The sequence below is a fragment of the Cyclospora cayetanensis genome, unplaced genomic scaffold (genome assembly GCF_002999335.1).
Source record: "Cyclospora cayetanensis isolate NF1_C8 unplaced genomic scaffold, CcayRef3 CcayRef3_contig_26, whole genome shotgun sequence".
Lineage (NCBI taxonomy): Eukaryota > Apicomplexa > Conoidasida > Eucoccidiorida > Eimeriidae > Cyclospora > Cyclospora cayetanensis.
In genome coordinates this window covers 88,493-103,929 of record NW_020312214.1, presented here as the reverse complement: position 1 = coordinate 103,929, position 15,437 = coordinate 88,493, and the positions used below count along the sequence as shown (strand labels likewise).

The following is a 15,437-nucleotide window of genomic DNA, read 5'->3' as shown; positions in this document are numbered from 1 at the left end:
CCCCTGTCGAACAGTCAAATCAATGGCCAGGAATTCCAACCTTGGGAGACTGGATGCCCAGACACAGAGATTACCCGTCCACCGCTTCCATGACCTGCAACAACAGTTTCCTCCAGCATAGCCAGCCGGAATTCACTTGTGGTTGCAAAGGCGAAGCAGCCTGGTGCTTCTTGTACATCGCAATAACAACACATTGGTCACCTTAGAGAAACGTGACCAGGAGCTCGCCTGTAAACGTTGTCGCTTCCGCTTCAAACTGGAACGGGCACGCTGGAGTAGCGAAGAAAAACCATATGGCGCATGCTTATCACTCTCCTACCGTAGATATCTTCTAGATTTCTCTAATGCTACCTCCACCTTCTTAGACTCAGCAACAAAACAAAATCGATACGGTTGAATCCCCCTGGAGCAGTATGGTGAATAATAAGGCAGAAGCTCATTCTGCCAGCTGTTCGCTTCAATAAATTTACACGTATGACGGTTTTGAAAAACGTTTCTTGCGCTGCAAAAGCTGAAAGCTAGGAGTGCTGGGCTTGACTCCACTACGTAGAACCCTTTCCTCGTTGTCTACCCCTTCCCGCTCTCCCATTGCCTCGATTCGAGCAGCGTGTCCCTCGAGAACACCCACGAGAGGCTTCTCTTAGGATGTAAGTAGTGGTACTTACCCCCTGCGACACCCCTGGATTCGGCGGCGAGGATTGATATGAGGCCCTTGGTCGAGCCAACGCATTGCTGCCACAAGCTTCGTAATCATATGGCTCACTCGCATACAGTAATGTCGTAGCAGCGGTGCTGTTTGTGTGCTCTGCGTCAGCTTTGATCAGATCAAGAAGGCTATATGCCACTGGACATCCCGACGGTTTAATATACTCTGCGATATTTTCGTCGTGGAGTCGCCGACCACGCCGCCCACGACCCCCCCTCCCTGGCTTTCTTTCGTAGTTTATCTTATCAGCACCCAAAGTGTTTGGGTTCACCTTTTCAAGCCGCCTTAGCCGATCTTGCTTCAGGCCGGCCGTGTTGGTATCGATTATTAGGGAACGACCTTCGCGCTCTGAAGGGTTTGGTCGCGATGCCTCAGGAGGCAATTCAACTTGGTGCATCAGACTTTCCTGTGGTGGGGATGCCCTAGAATTCCTATCCTGCATAGAGGGGATAGTTCGAACATCTACATGCTGAACCTTAGCAGAAAAAGAAAAAGGTACAAACTTTGGGGGACCAGTATCCCCTTTGTCTGCCTTGATCCGCTGCTGAAGTTCCGTATGCTCATTCAGAATATGCTGTACTAGTTTCCGACGTTCCTGTACATCAGCTTTGAGCTTGAATGCTTCTTGCAGCTGTGCTGCACCTCCTGCCAAATTCTGCACGTACTGGGGGCTGAGTAAGGCAATCCCGCGATAAAGTATTAGGCCTGGCAACAGCAGCAATTTCACACCCGGCAAGAGGGGAACTGAATCCAGCTGCCCACAGAAACGCAACTCAATGCCCGTAAAAGGCGAGCCACGACCATCTGTAAGTTTCAAAGAAAGCAGCCGCCGTTGATTCCCCTTAATTCCTTGAGAGCCACATGAGAAGTCTTCATCGACATCTTTCGAGGGCAGCCGCACATCCTGAAACGACATGACCATGCAAAGTAGCGGTTTTTTAAGGGAAATTTTGGAAACCAAAGAAGCGCCACTTTGGGGGCGCTCTGCAGTAGCGGCATATGCCGCAGCTTCAGGTGGAGCTTGCATGGACCTGCTCACTAGGGCGCTGAAATTGTTCAGATCCGCGGGATGAGAAGCAAGATGTACACGCCTCAGATCGGCAGACAAAATATATTTCTTGACTGCATCTGGGGAAGTAATACCAGATTGCTCTAGAGCCGAGAGGCCTTCGGGCGATAACTGCACACCCCACGACTCTAGGGCAGATTCCACTGCATTTGCGTCCATCGTACACAGCGAGGCCGACTCTTACCGCCTGAGACCAAGTGGTTAGAGCCCAATGGTCCTTGACGTCATGCAAGGGGGAAACTCAATCTCTGAACAGTTCCAAATGGCAAAGCACCACCGACAAGCACAAGGAGTGCGAGGTCAACTTCGCCTCGTCCCCCTGTAGCTCCGCGCACAAACACAAGGGCCCATATGTTTACTCAATACTCCCTGGGCCTTTTTGAATGCAGACAAGGTTACAACAGCCGACAAGCTAGTACGAAGTCGCAAACTTTAAAGTGTAGTGCTAGACCCAGCTGGTTCCCGCAGCACAACGCAAGATTCGCAAGAGAATGCCATAAAATGGGCATAAGCATTATACAGCATGTGCCGCTGGGTGGGGCAGGCCCTTATCCAATGCAGAGCAAAGCTGGAGAACTACAGAAGCCCCATTAAGCCCTGTGGGCCCCTTCGGCAGATGAGCAGCGAGCATTCTTCCAACTGTTGCCGTAATCGTATGACTGGTCCATTCCCGATTGTGTATTCTATATAGATCATTTGCTCTCTAACATTGGAGCATCGTTATTCCTCTGTCGAATGCAACGACTAAGGTAGGAGTGCTTTGCTTGCTTCCTCCGCGGCTGCGCCATCAGGGGTGGAATTCAGGGTCGAGGCAGCCTCGGAGGAGAATTTTATATAAGGTTCTGTCTTCCACAGGCTGTGAGTGTACTCTGTTCTGCTGGAGTTTGAAAAGTGATCCTAGGAAGGCCAAAGATGTCGCATGTTGCACAACAAAATCTCCCGACGGACTTCGAATTGCGAGAGGGTGAAGCGATTGGGATACGAGTACCGGATACCACTGTCCTGATTCAAGGGAAGGATGCAGGTGAGGTATATGACGGTAGCATTGGTGTCTGCGCAGTCGCTCGTGGCTATTACCCTCATTGTCTAAGGCTACCAGTTAGCGGCAATAAAGTTCATTGTGTGTCCCCAAAGCCCCGTCCACTGCTATGAAAGGGCGCACGATTATTTGCTACCATGGCATGGCGGCACTGCTGAACGCGGACGACCAAAGACATTGAAAGTGTATGTCGTTGATTGCAGGACGTGGTGTCCTCCTGGTTACTTCCCAGCGTATTGCGTGGCTTTCTCAAGTCGGCGCAAGCTTTACGCTAAGTTACCTTTCTATTGTACTGCACGCTCTGTCGACTGATCCTCGTGCGTACGCTACAAATTAACCTATTTGCTATTTCCCCTCATAGATTCAACCAGCACGCTATTTCCTCGACTACCTGATAGTAGCCACTCAACAATTGAACTTCCCCACAAGGACTGCTCTTCTTCTCTCCTCCAGGAACATGTGAGAGACCGTGCCTGTATTGCCAAGTTAAGGGCGACACTCAACTGGTCGCGGCCAACGGCCAAGCTTGCGGTACCGCGCCCTCGGGCTCAGACGAGGCTATTGAGGACTCCGAAGAGCCATCGGATTATGATGCAATGGTTGAGCTTAAGTTCATTCCAGATGACTCAAGGTACTACCTTTTTTACGTACAAGAGGAAATGCATGGTTTTGTGTATGCAGACCGAAATGGCCCGCATATCAAAAGATGGGGATGCTTGCATTTTTCGATATGGTGATTGTGCAGCTGCCTACAGCAGGTTTTCTCTGTCATGAGCGAAATGGCGGCGCTACATCCGGACCCCGAATCGGCTGTATTAGATGGAGATGAAGATGAACTTTTCGACGAAGCAGCTCTTCGCCGACAGGTGCCTCTAAGCCCCAGAATTGCAAAAGAGAAAATCCTGTAGTGACAACTTGTATAGTGTTCATGATCCTTCAAACTATTTTGTGCCTGGAGGGTTATTCTACGCTACTACAGTTAAGGCTATCCAATGCCTCAGGAGCTATGGTACTGCATATACTGGGGTAACGTGTTTCGGATTGCAAAGATGCAAAGATGTCTATCGTGCATTTTGGTTTCAGGGCTGGGAATTTGTGGAAAATGAAGGACGCGATGCAACAGGAGGTGGCACCATTGACGATGAGGCCTGAACTTTATTCTCAGCATTGCCATGCAGGACAAGGCAAAGTTGACTCTCAAGAGGCTGAGCCTATTCAAAATACTTGCCGTGATGGCTTTGGTTATTGCCTTGGTAGTGGATGGGTAACAATCCATTCAAACGCGTATTTTCACAGCATGAACGGGCATCTGGTACTGTCAAGACAGGAAGGTATTTGGGTTGATGGTAACCGATAAGTTATTCTGTACCAGAACAGACCCTCTGAACTCGCTTTGTGGGGCTCAAACGTGTAATACTTGTGAGCGGATATGCTTGCTTCCCTAGGGGATTATTCTCAGGGCTCTTTCACCTTTCTTGCTCAGCAGATCGCGCACTGGCGCTTTTGGTATAAGTTTGCCGTTGCGACAACCAACGCCTGAATAACCGTTTCTATGCGGACTTTCCTGGCGGTGGTATACCCAGTGATTGAGCCCTAAAGTGCTGCTCAGTGCCACTTTTTAACATTCAGCAGGCAAAAGTACAAGGGTTTAGACTGATATCCGATGCGTGTTCAGGATAGCATTTGTGTAGATGAGTACACAACCCATGTGGGTTATACGTGGGTAGTTCGATGCGCCGTGGTTCTGGCTTCGCCGGTGGCTTTAGCATTCATAGGCACATTCTGCGCGAAGCTGACTGCTTTATCAGTTGTATGGTTCCTGTATTCACCAATACGTGAAGACCATTTATCAACATTTTACGCTGGCAGCTAGCTGGGATTCAGCACTACGTGGGGGCTAAGCCTGTGATGCCATAATCACATGTCTTTTTCTCGATATGTGCGAGTCCTGTGTGGAGTAGCACCTATATTCCTGCGCGAAGTACAACACATCTGCCGTGTGAAAACTTTTTGTAGCGCGCTGGTGGCAGCAGCGGGTGGTGTCCTTCGCGCTGTCCCACACCCCCGCTCAGGACGATGCCACATATTCGAATGCTACGTTTCGCGTATAGAAGAGTTGTAATTACATTGATGCTGCGGGAAAGTATATTTGTTACTCGATTCACGGCTTCCCGTATATATTGACCTACTCAGTTGTTGCACGTGACACAGATTTCGAAGGAGTGGACTAAACGGGAGCCAAGCTTACGAATATGCTTCGAAGTTGGTGTCTGGTAATTACTGTCAGTTTCGTTTTATTCAGCTGTTGTAGGGGCCAACTGGAACCTTTGGTACCCTCGCGATGCATCAGCCAATGAAAGCACATTCCATTTGCCACTTCTCTTTTTAGCGTTATGCTAAACACCAGGCTTACGCTGGAGACCAGAAGTGTAAAAAAATTCCAATGTGGAAAATTACTTACTTACATTGTCAATTAAATTTTTTCAAAAGCAAAGAGCGGCAGAATCGCTTCAAGGGTACTCCTTTCATGGAAAGGGTTCTCAAGGTGACAAAGAGAAATGCGCATGATCATAAGAACAAAGCGTTGTCAGCCGAAAGGGAGTATCTCATATGGACGTTCTCGCTCAAGCCAGACATCCTTATTCCACCCAAGCCACCAATGAGTCGAGTATTTCGGGATTGTTTCTCAATAGCTAAGGTAAATGTCACACCAGGGCCAAAAGTCGTCCCTTCCAACGACCCCGCAATGCTGATAAGCGCAACTGTTTATGCCATGAAATGAAAAAGCATCGGGTTCACCAAAGCTGTGCCGATGCCCTTCAGATAATAAAACATTGCTAGCACGCGTCTCATCAGTGGAGCAGGTCGGCATGAAGCTCTTGTCTACAGCCTGCCATTGTGGTACACCAGGAACTGACGGCAACCGTAAATGTACAATTGCTTACCCCCACGCCACAGCCAACAACGGCAGGGAAATCGGAGGCCAAAAACACTATTCATAACCCTATTATCGTTTTTCACTCGGTATTTCACTCTAAATGCAGAAGAGTTTAGTCGGGATACTTACCCCGAAGTTCACTATCCGTCCTATTGTCACTACATGTTTTGTGCAAGTACGGATATGCTCACTTTAATTTTTTGTTTTAATTGCCTGAAAAGGCCTCATCAAACGTGGAATGGCTCGACTCATAACCGTAGTTTTTTCCTGGATGTGTGCGCCATACTCCATCAAATCTTCGTGGGTAGTGGTATTTCCTCATTGGAACACAACCGCATACGAATGACTCATCATCAGAAATCCAATTTTAATTCTTCGCTACAAATTATTCTTAACGGCAGTACAGCGTGACGATGGAGTCCGCCAGAACAGAACGGTAGAGATACCTTTCCCAATGCTAGCACAGTGGGTAGACTTTAAGTCTTACCGATGAACTACCAAAAACAATCGCGCGAATGTTCAGCATCCTTGTGTCTAAAAGTGGCACGGCTCGTTCTGCAAAGTACCAGCCGGTTAGTTGGGTGACAGCTGCACTAAGACAGTCCCCTGCAAAACATCCACTGGGTCTTTCGGCTTGCAAGCTGCTGTTCAGACGGATGCGACTCTTTTTCCAGAAAGGGATAAATTGCGTTGTTAAACAGATACACTAACCCGTATTAAAATTTCCCACGGTTCAACAAGGTCTTATCTCAATGCTACGCCCATGCCATACAGAACCGCTGCCACGCAAAAACACAATATGTAAGACACTCCAACACCCAATACTCGGTATTTAACATTCAATTCAGCATATCCTATCCGATCTGTGAGCTTGTGACAACAGGTATACATGCTACTCGCAGGGGTCATGCACGGTTTCGTTGCTCAGAAGCGCGCCACGGAAGATCTAAATAGTGTCAGCGTATGTAAATTTGCTTTATTTATCCTTTGGCATGACACTCTTATCCATTTCCAGATGCCACATTCAAATCCGCACTTGTCAGGATACACCAGTGGCATACACTTGATCACCCCATCAATGGTTCGCAGCTTCCATGGATTTGTCACGAGCCCTCACCAGCACCAAGTGGGGTACTTCCGGTCCATCCAGTATATACTACACGTCCACCTGGCAAGCCACGGTTCATGAATAATTGTACATCATTTAGGTAAGAAAGACAACCCTCAGGCATGCTCGAAGCAAGGCCACCTGTGCTACTCAACGGACGTGGGGATTGGTCTGCATGACACATTGTGCAGCTTGCGCCTTCGTCATGAAAGTCGCTTCTAAGAGTTTCCCAGAGCACATTTTTCCGGGGACGTCATTCAAAGCTGTCATCTAATTGCACCTACTTCTGGGATGTAGCCGCATGTGGGGATATCGGTTCAGAAGCCCCTGCAGCGCGGTCGGAGTATTTACGTACTACCCTTCACCCGTCATATCATCATCTGGATCCATGCCACCTCTGAGGGTCTCCGGTGAGAGCTACCTAGACCTACTCCAGGATTAATTCCTAGTGTAAAGAAGAAAAGGGTGGGCTCGACCCTATCTGCCTAACACAAGGGACGGCCTTTGACTAGGCTCGTCGAGTGCGAAGACTGATGTTTTCCGTGAGGCCGGTTTCATTCGAACAATGAAAATATTTGTGGAAGAGCGGGGGACGGTTGGGGCCGTTTTTAGGAGCTGTACCTACCCAACATACCTTCAACAAAAGTGCAGGAGTCGCCGTTTAGTCTAGCGGTACGTCTGTCGCTTTCACTCCGTCGTATATGGGCCCTGTGCTATTGCAAAATCCATACCATTCGACTGCTCTGCCCCCTGTGGAAAGAAGCCTTTTAAACATGGCCCGGAAAAACCATTCGTTGAGATGTATGGATCTTGTACAACACAAGTAGGCGAGCTACAGGCTAAGCTTGCATTTGCAAAGTACTCGCTTCCCCTCAAATCGTGAATTATCTCCTCAATGAGGTCGAAAGTATCTAGTTTCAACGTTGATGACATCTGGTCCACGAGCTTGTTGCCTTCGGGGACACGCGGCTGAAAATGATGGGGGCGTCACTTGGGAAAATCACACCCGCACCAGGATTCCTTAAGTTTGAGTATTTTGGAAGTAGAACGGAGGGAGGGCTGTCCGGATAGACGTGGTAACCGCATCCTTGCAAAAATCGTGCTGGATAGCTCTCGTCGGAGCAGGGTTTCCTTGCTACGAGATTGATGACGGTGCACACACATAGCCAGTAGGGAGGCAGGTGTTCTGCAAGGGGACAAAACCAACGGTTGCTGCATCGATGGTAGTAGACCTTACGATAGAGCCGCAGCTCTGGGAGATGGCAAAACAGGTGCTCTCGCTAGAGAAGAATCAAGTGGATCACCAGTTTGGCGTTCATCTTTTGGGACATTGGGCTTCAGCCCTTAATGTTTGGGCGAAGAAGACAAGCAAGCACAACCTTGTGGGGGCTCACAGGCTTACCCCTCCAAATCCTTCCTTGGGCTTTTTGGGTAGAATTACTGCTCATTTTGACCACCAGTGTAAGCCACCGACCCCTCTGGACCGGGTGGGACGCTAGCCTTGCTATGTATAATAAGAGTGCGTCTAAGTTAGACATTAGGCATGCAAGATCTAGGCTCCCACGGGGCCCACATTAAGTGTTGCGTAAAACCCACTGCACCACAAGTTCCTCATTGAAGCCAGGATGTGCGCACTGTCTATTACTAGCCACGTCGTGTCTACTACTGCGTGGGGGACCACGGGCTGTCAGCAAGAGATTCCGTCACACCGCCCCGTAGGAGCGGAAAGTTATGGATTAGTTCCAATCCGCTTACAAGATGGGAAGCGCCTAAGAGTAGTGGAAGTGCCGCCCTCAACCTCCGAGCTTACTGGTTTCTTTGTATTGCACACAGATTTTGGACAGTCGAATGATATTGTGCAGTCCTAATAGAGGTGACCCGTTTCGCATTCTTTTGTAAACCCCTGAATCCTATAGTGCATGAGGTACTTCAATGAAATTAGCCTTTGAAAGGCTAGAAATCCTCTTCGAATACAAAATTCAACTGCCTTTTCTGGAGTTAAAATACCATATCCTAGAACTTGCACTGGCGTTTGTCATGCATCAGGAAATCAAAACATCTATAAGAGCATTTATTTTTAGACGATGTATCTGTGGTTTTATTAAGCAAAAATAGACTTTTATGCATAGGTGTACGGAATGTAATGTCGACGCCCAATGGGAGCGCAGGGATGGTATAGCTTTTATCGGATCCAGCGTCATCAGGCTGCTGTGTGTAATGATGCTCTTTTAGCTTGTACATCATGAGGCGGAGAGTTGCAGAGTGTTTTCCATAATCATCGGAAATTCGCCGAGAATCCCACCTGCACTGACTACTAGTATCAGGTAAAACACAGTGAGCGCTACACATCTGTTGAGCAAATTGACCAATGCGAGAGCGCTCCAGTTCCCCACTCCCTGTTTGGGACGTAGGTGCTGTACCCACCTTTTCTTGCCCGCATCCCGAAGTTGTCTCGACATCACGGGTAATGGACACATAGGATGAGCGTAGCTGCATTCTCGCGAGCAAATTAAGCTACCTGCGCATAGCATGTAGCGCACAAGTACATAACACTGCATCGCATTGTGTGTAGCTAGCTGTACTCAGAAATAATGAAGATAAAGGAAGAGACACACCCAACAATCAATTATATACCAACTCCTAGTAAATATAACTAGGGCATTAAAAAGACTTTATGTGTAACTTAGCCTCATACATTTTCTCTGTTCACCTTTCTCCACTCTCCCGAGTTTAGAAACACCTGCCCACGTGTCCCGTACCAGTCCGTAAAAAGGACACTGGAAGAGTTCCTGCTCTCGAGTTACTCCCCAGGCAGGCGGAAACATCAACACTACGAAAGAGGAACGCAAAGTGTGCATCAGATCGTAGAGAAAACCAGGCCGGAAAAAAAAACTCACACACTAGCCAACAACTAATGAGGAACCACTCAAGCGCGACCACGGCGGTGCGCTGGCTCACTGTCGTCGGAGCAATGGAATTCGTTGATCTCCTGCTAAAAGACAAGGAAGGTGAAATAAAATGCATGAAGGATATCAAAAAAAACACGGGTTCGGCAGTGCTCTGCTTCTCATAGAGCAGTCTTTGCCAGCCAGTACAGCTAGTGCGTGCAACATAGTCGTTTTTTGTGCCTGCGCTTAATTTTGAGTGTAGAGAGCGCGTTGACAGTAGTAGCCTGGGACTATTTGAACAGCAGCCATGGAAGAGGATAGCTATTTTTAGGCAGAGCATGCGGTAGCAAGAACTACCAAGTAACGTGAGAAAAACTGTCCATGAAGACTAAGGTTGTAAACAAAATAGATTTCCAAACTGTCCCCAAAGTACCAAAGCGACAGCCGCTCGTCCTCCAACCTATATATAAACTCTCGTATACTGTGTCCTCGTCACTAAATAGCCTCAAAATTCAGCACTCCGGAGGCTTCCTGTAAATCCTCCACCTTCACACAGGTCAATTGCTTGCGCGGCAAAGTCCGCGATTAACTCAGGGATTTTGAGACTTTCGTATGCCAGCAGTGGTAACTCTGGGACACTCCCGAATAAGGGTGAATCGACAGTGTAAGTAAAAGGTTCGACTCCTAAGCTAATAGCAAGAGGCTATAACCACCTGGCAGACCATGAACTCGCCTGTTCAGAATGTGGTGGCCTCGCAGAGCCTGTCGACGAGGACTGATTCTCCAGGCTCAAAACACACAGGCAATCGCCGTTTGCCTCCATGCTAGTCTCTATTATGCTTTGCGCATCAGTATGCGTGCAGCCGGGTGCTCTCTGGCTATCTCCGCTATCAAGGGTAGTAGTAGCCTTTGACCAGCAGGTCCAAGTCCAAAATCCTAGAGAGGCACCCCAATGTAGACCAGGGATGTGGTCGAGCAAACAGGTGGGCTCGTGTACTCTTACATGATGAAACGCCTTGGCATACAGAAGGAAAAACAAGTCGATTCCGTCGGACTTGTTTGAGCGTAGAGTCGCACATGTTGCAGAAGAGTGCGGTTAGTGCATTCTGTCTGCCTGTGTGCCTCAAGGTGGATTCAGTTGTCATATTATGTTGGGTGTGTAGAGGGCTCATGAAGATATTCCAGAAAGTACCTCGTACCTCGAATACTTTTTTGTATTGTTACTTTTGGAAACGCTGCGGTGCTTGCACACATGCTATGCATGAATGAGCTACCTCCGAGCCATGACGGAATTGGAGAGAGGGATGAAATGTACAATTATCTTCGTGAAAACGAGCATCTGTGAGCCTTTACATTTTGCTGCTTAATCCTCCAAGAGCTGAAATCAATGCCCTTGGTTGTGTAGGTTTTCTTACTCGTTTCGGCTGAATTCGAAGACAAAGTGTATGTAAACAGCCGTCGACCCCTCCTAGACAGTCTCCCAAAAGTCCCGATTAACCTGTCACTGCAGTTCAGCTGGGGCATTGAAATGTCTGACTCCGACCACCTGCATGCTCGGGCGCGCCAGTGTGGGCGTGGAACCCCGTTTCGTGCTCAATATCGGGGTGAGTGGGGATTTACAAGAAAGCGGCTGTAAAGTCAGAAGCTGAGTAGATCACTGAACCCCATAGTTTGTCATCTAATGCGCCAACATAGATCATCGGGAATGCCCGCTCTACAATGACCTTTCAAGAGGCTTAAAGCTTACCCACATGCGCCCATCTCCTTCCTTTTTCGGCACCCATTCCGGACTATGCCCGAAAGCGTTGTTCGATTCCTGCGCTTCGACTTTTCCACAAATCATCCGAGAATGTTCAATTTGCTCTTCCAGGTGTGGCGGTGTATAATACCATGGGACACAGCTTTTGGGTGATACAGCGATTAACTTCATGCGGTGTGGTTGAAGATTAGCAGGCGGCCAGCCTGCTGGCAGCTCGTCATTATTTATCACATCCGTGAACTTGATATTTGCTGTTCGCTGGCTGAATGTTGGATCAGACTTCCTAAGAAAAAGCTGGCTGCAAATGGTTGCACAGCGACTAAAATGCGACGCACGCTTAGAAGCCACTTCTCTTACTGTGCGGCCAAGGCGCCCTCATGGAGAATCTGCCTCACCTTGTCAGAGCACCGACTCTACCCTTCTCACCATAGACAAAATGAGCGTTTCTAAGAAGGCCGAATGCTCCCTCAAGTGCTTCCCGGTGCGCAGTCGTGGCCGCATGTACAATTTCAGTCAACCATGGCATGAGGATTATGCTCTGGTGCACAGATCCAGCAGAGAAGTCAAGACCATGACGATAAAGTCCATTTTCAATTTTAAGCACCATCAAACTGCTACTCCTCTGGCAATACTTGCTTTCGGCCGCCCCTTAGTAAACCTGACTCTTCCGAACAGCGCTAACGAGTGAACCAGCAGATTGCATGCGCCGTCTTCTCGGAAAATGACTCCGCTTCGCATGCAATGCCAACTACCGTCACCAATTCTCAAACAATAATGTAAACTTGAGCAATCTTTCAATCGATCTTTGGTGAGTCCCCGATTACCGCTTGATCCTCTGTAGCCTCCTTCACTGCGCCGCAGCCAGGGTGGGGTCATGTCTATCTCCCTAATTCATCTTCTCTGCTCCCCAAGCAGCCTGTCCCGCTGGGCTCAACCCTGTTGTTCAACTTCTTTGGCCTTTCGCATACGCTTACAGTCCTGTATTACGTGACTCTATCTTGATAGCAATACATGCGTTGCTGGGCGGTTTTCTGGGTTGCATAAGAGCGCAGGCTCTCCCTGGCTCAGATTTGGTGTTCCTCTTAGATTGTAGTCTAAGGCAGGTTGTTCAAGCCCCAATTCCTACAGGTTGTAATTTCCAACATAACTCTTCCCTTCGAGCTTAAGACGCTGGAGCAACCCTCACGTGTTCCTGAAGCTCCCAGGAGTCATTAATTGCAGGAGTTTTACTGGCTGATTGTGTACTCACTAAGTCATTGCCCATCTTGCGCCTTACATGACACCTCGCATGGATATTGCATAGCTACTGATAAAGTAGCTGTTTGTGTACGTTGTGACTTTCTCAAGCCAAAAACTCATAGATCTCGATGTATGGTAATTTCAAAAACCATATCTGCCTACGCTTTGATGGTTCCGCCATAGCTCGCCATTAGGCTAATCCCAGCGATGTTTTCAGTGGCTGCATGAAGGGTTAAGATGTACTAATTCCCGCACATAGGCGACTTCCTCTGCAAGGAGAAAACCCCTATCAAAGGGCTTCTCTGTTCAGAAGTGCGCTGCATGGAGCACTCGTTTTTCTTCATCTAGACAGGTCCACCTCGAACGCGCCAATTAAATTTTCAATCGTTGCCCATCCTTGCGCCTCTCATAGCTTTCTGGTCGGCAAAGCCTCGTCAACGCATCCATAAATATTTTAGCAAATATCATATAATGGTTTCCCAGTGCGGAACAACTTGGGTCACGGCGGTCCAGGCGTTCCTCCACCGATCATTTCGAATTCCAAAGTGCTTTTTTCTCATAGCCTTGTAAGAGGAAAATAAAGCATTAAAGTGCAAAATGGCTTTAGCAACACCAGAACGCTGCAGGATGGAAACCTGGTTCTCCAAATCATTCACAGCCAGTGGATGAGCACAAAACATCTGCATCAAACCGTGAGGTGCTTCTAACTGGAAGGCTTTACCTATGGTATATGTGGGAAGAAACGGATCCAGGGCCATGTCAAGCCTCATAGCACGTTATTGAATCTCAGTAAAATCATCTCTTTCCCAACCGTGCATCTTTCAAAGTTTTACACATGAAAGGGCTAGTACAGCTAGTGTGCGCATTGCGGCACCCTCAGGGAACTCCGAGCATTTTCAGCAAGTTACGCCTAGCACTACATGAACCGCACAGTGAGGTATCATGTACTTAGCTGAAGATGCTCTGTGAGAAAGAACATGCGCAAACAGCAAAACCAATGAAGTAATCTCTTACCAGTTCACACTTGAATAAAACTAGTGTAGTACAGAGTGTTCAAGTGTGACTTAGCCAGGTAGAGGTACACGTTTAATCTTCTTGAACTCAAACTGCTCTTCTGCCGTAAATTTCTAACCAAAGATGGCTCAGATATACTATTGGAGGTTCAACCTTGTGATTCTTTTTGCCAGCTATGATCTTCAAGTATACGGAACATTGATGGGTAAATTCCCCCGGTTCGGGTGATCTGGCCTTGCTGACCATTTTTTTGTTTCACATGTATTTTCCTAAGCTAATAGTACCTCCTTATGGTATGGGAATTACAGAAAATATTGCGTTGTGTTATTTCCCGCTCTGGCCACTACAGGGCTGCATGCATGCCGGATGTGATGGCTCCAGGGCTGTAGACATTTGGTGTCAATTTCAGTTAAACCTCTCCATGTGAGAGGGTATTGAACCTCTCTTTGCCTTTGCTGCACTATTTTGTACTAGGTATAGTGCCGTACAAACTGTGGCGCGGCAATGGGGAAGAACAGGGGCTTCAAGCCCCAGGGCCTTCAGCTCAATCCAATAAAACGCGTTGCAAGTGGCGGGTAAACAATGAACGGGAAAAATTCTCTTTTATATACCTGTTGCTATCACAAGCTTTCGAGAATCTATTTTCTCGCCAGCATTTATGGGAGGGAGGAGCTATCGTCCTTGGAGAATGTCCTTTTCTATAGACAGCATGATGGGTTTGAGCCTCGTTGCAAAGAGTCTCATTGTGTGGCCATGTGCAGCAGTAGTTGGTGGGAGGAGAGGCAAGGCGGTGCACGGAGTTTTCAGCAAATGCTGTATGATGATTTAATGATGCAACCTTGATGAATTCGTTGGTCAGCATACTCGCGTTTGCCGAGGCAAATGCCTTAAAGGTTGTGCATGGGTGCTCTTCAGGCCGTCGCTTGCGGAGAAGCTTGGCAGGAATTCTCGGCCAACATGGGATCAGCTGCATAAGATGTTAAAGAAAAAGGAAGCGTCGAATAGCGAGTTCTTGGAAAAATATGAAAATGAATGTTTTAGTAGAGAACTACAGGTACGAGCCGTAGTCGTAGTAGTGATGGGGTACATTAGTATCACTCATTGTCGGAGGCAAAAACTCGCTTTCAATTAGCCCGAAAATGCGCCATTCACTACTGAGTGCCGGGTGCTTGACGCTCTTGAGTTGATAGAACGATATGTGTCAAACAAAAAGAAAGTTGCATCTTGCTGAGGTGTCACTCCACAGAATTTTCGGAATTCCAAGATTGAGGAACAGGAGCGGCAGCATTTGGAAGCTATAAAGAAGGAGGCTAGGAAGCGGCAGCGGCGCGGCAGTAGCAGCAGTAGTGAAAGTTCAAGCAGCGACGATAAATCCCGCAAAAAAAAACGCAAGCGGGAGAAAGATAAAAAGCGGAAGCAAAAGAAACAGAAGAGAGTAAGACATTCGCCTCTGCACTCTAGTAATTCCTGTGACAAGGTACTTTGTTTCTCAAATTTCACCTTCGGGCTTTGGGTGGTTGCAGGACAAGTCTGCCGATGATACGGAGCGGAAATCTTCTAAAAGCGTTACAAATAATCCATTTCGCCTTTCAACGTTCTTTGAGATGGAAAAGGAGTAGCACAGTTTATTTCAAGTCTGTCGGTCCAGGTTGGAAAGCACTGCTCAGGAAGACTAGC

The 15,437-nt window shown here is 47.9% G+C and overlaps 4 protein-coding genes across 4 annotated transcripts; 2 read left to right on the top strand and 2 right to left on the bottom strand.

Moving 5' to 3' along the window:
- Positions 1-542: 542 nt before the first annotated feature.
- LOC34618371 lies at positions 543-1,934 on the bottom strand. The gene has a single exon (XM_022731705.2). It carries the CDS (start codon positions 1,932-1,934, stop codon positions 543-545), a length of 1,392 nt encoding a protein of 463 aa, XP_022590058.2.
- Positions 1,935-2,687: 753 nt separating this feature from the next.
- Positions 2,688-3,966, top strand: LOC34618370 (methylosome subunit pICln). The gene is made up of 4 exons (XM_026338426.1): positions 2,688-2,799; positions 3,268-3,445; positions 3,560-3,680; positions 3,898-3,966. Exons 1-4 carry the CDS (start codon positions 2,688-2,690, stop codon positions 3,964-3,966), a joined length of 480 nt encoding a protein of 159 aa, XP_026194211.1.
- A 1,614-nt stretch (positions 3,967-5,580) lies between these two features.
- LOC113147542 lies at positions 5,581-9,356 on the bottom strand. Its single transcript, XM_026338425.1, is given in 7 exon segments — positions 5,581-5,662; positions 6,395-6,500; positions 6,870-7,078; positions 7,552-7,829; positions 8,345-8,412; positions 8,546-8,658; positions 8,881-9,356. Coding segments are annotated over 7 exon segments (1,332 nt in total).
- A 4,908-nt stretch (positions 9,357-14,264) lies between these two features.
- On the top strand, positions 14,265-15,379 carry LOC113147539 (protein SREK1IP1-like). The gene is made up of 4 exons (XM_026338410.1): positions 14,265-14,335; positions 14,676-14,814; positions 15,007-15,195; positions 15,284-15,379. The coding sequence occupies exons 1-4, from the start codon at positions 14,265-14,267 to the stop codon at positions 15,377-15,379; spliced, it is 495 nt and encodes a 164-aa protein (XP_026194195.1).
- The last annotated feature ends 58 nt before the right edge of the window (positions 15,380-15,437 follow it).

Coding starts and splice junctions, on each gene's coding strand:
- LOC113147539 (XM_026338410.1), top strand. CDS start 14,265: ATGGGGAAGAACAGGGGCTTCAAGCCCCAGGGCCTTCAGCTCAATCCA. Junction 14,336..14,675: donor AAACGCGTTGCAAGTGGCGG/GTAAACAATGAA, acceptor GGTGCTCTTCAG/GCCGTCGCTTGCGGAGAAGC. Junction 15,196..15,283: donor AGCAAAAGAAACAGAAGAGA/GTAAGACATTCG, acceptor GGGTGGTTGCAG/GACAAGTCTGCCGATGATAC.
- LOC34618371 (XM_022731705.2), bottom strand. CDS start 1,934: ATGGACGCAAATGCAGTGGAATCTGCCCTAGAGTCGTGGGGTGTGCAG.
- LOC34618370 (XM_026338426.1), top strand. CDS start 2,688: ATGTCGCATGTTGCACAACAAAATCTCCCGACGGACTTCGAATTGCGA. Junction 3,446..3,559: donor TTCATTCCAGATGACTCAAG/GTACTACCTTTT, acceptor GTGATTGTGCAG/CTGCCTACAGCAGGTTTTCT. Junction 3,681..3,897: donor AAGCAGCTCTTCGCCGACAG/GTGCCTCTAAGC, acceptor TTTTGGTTTCAG/GGCTGGGAATTTGTGGAAAA.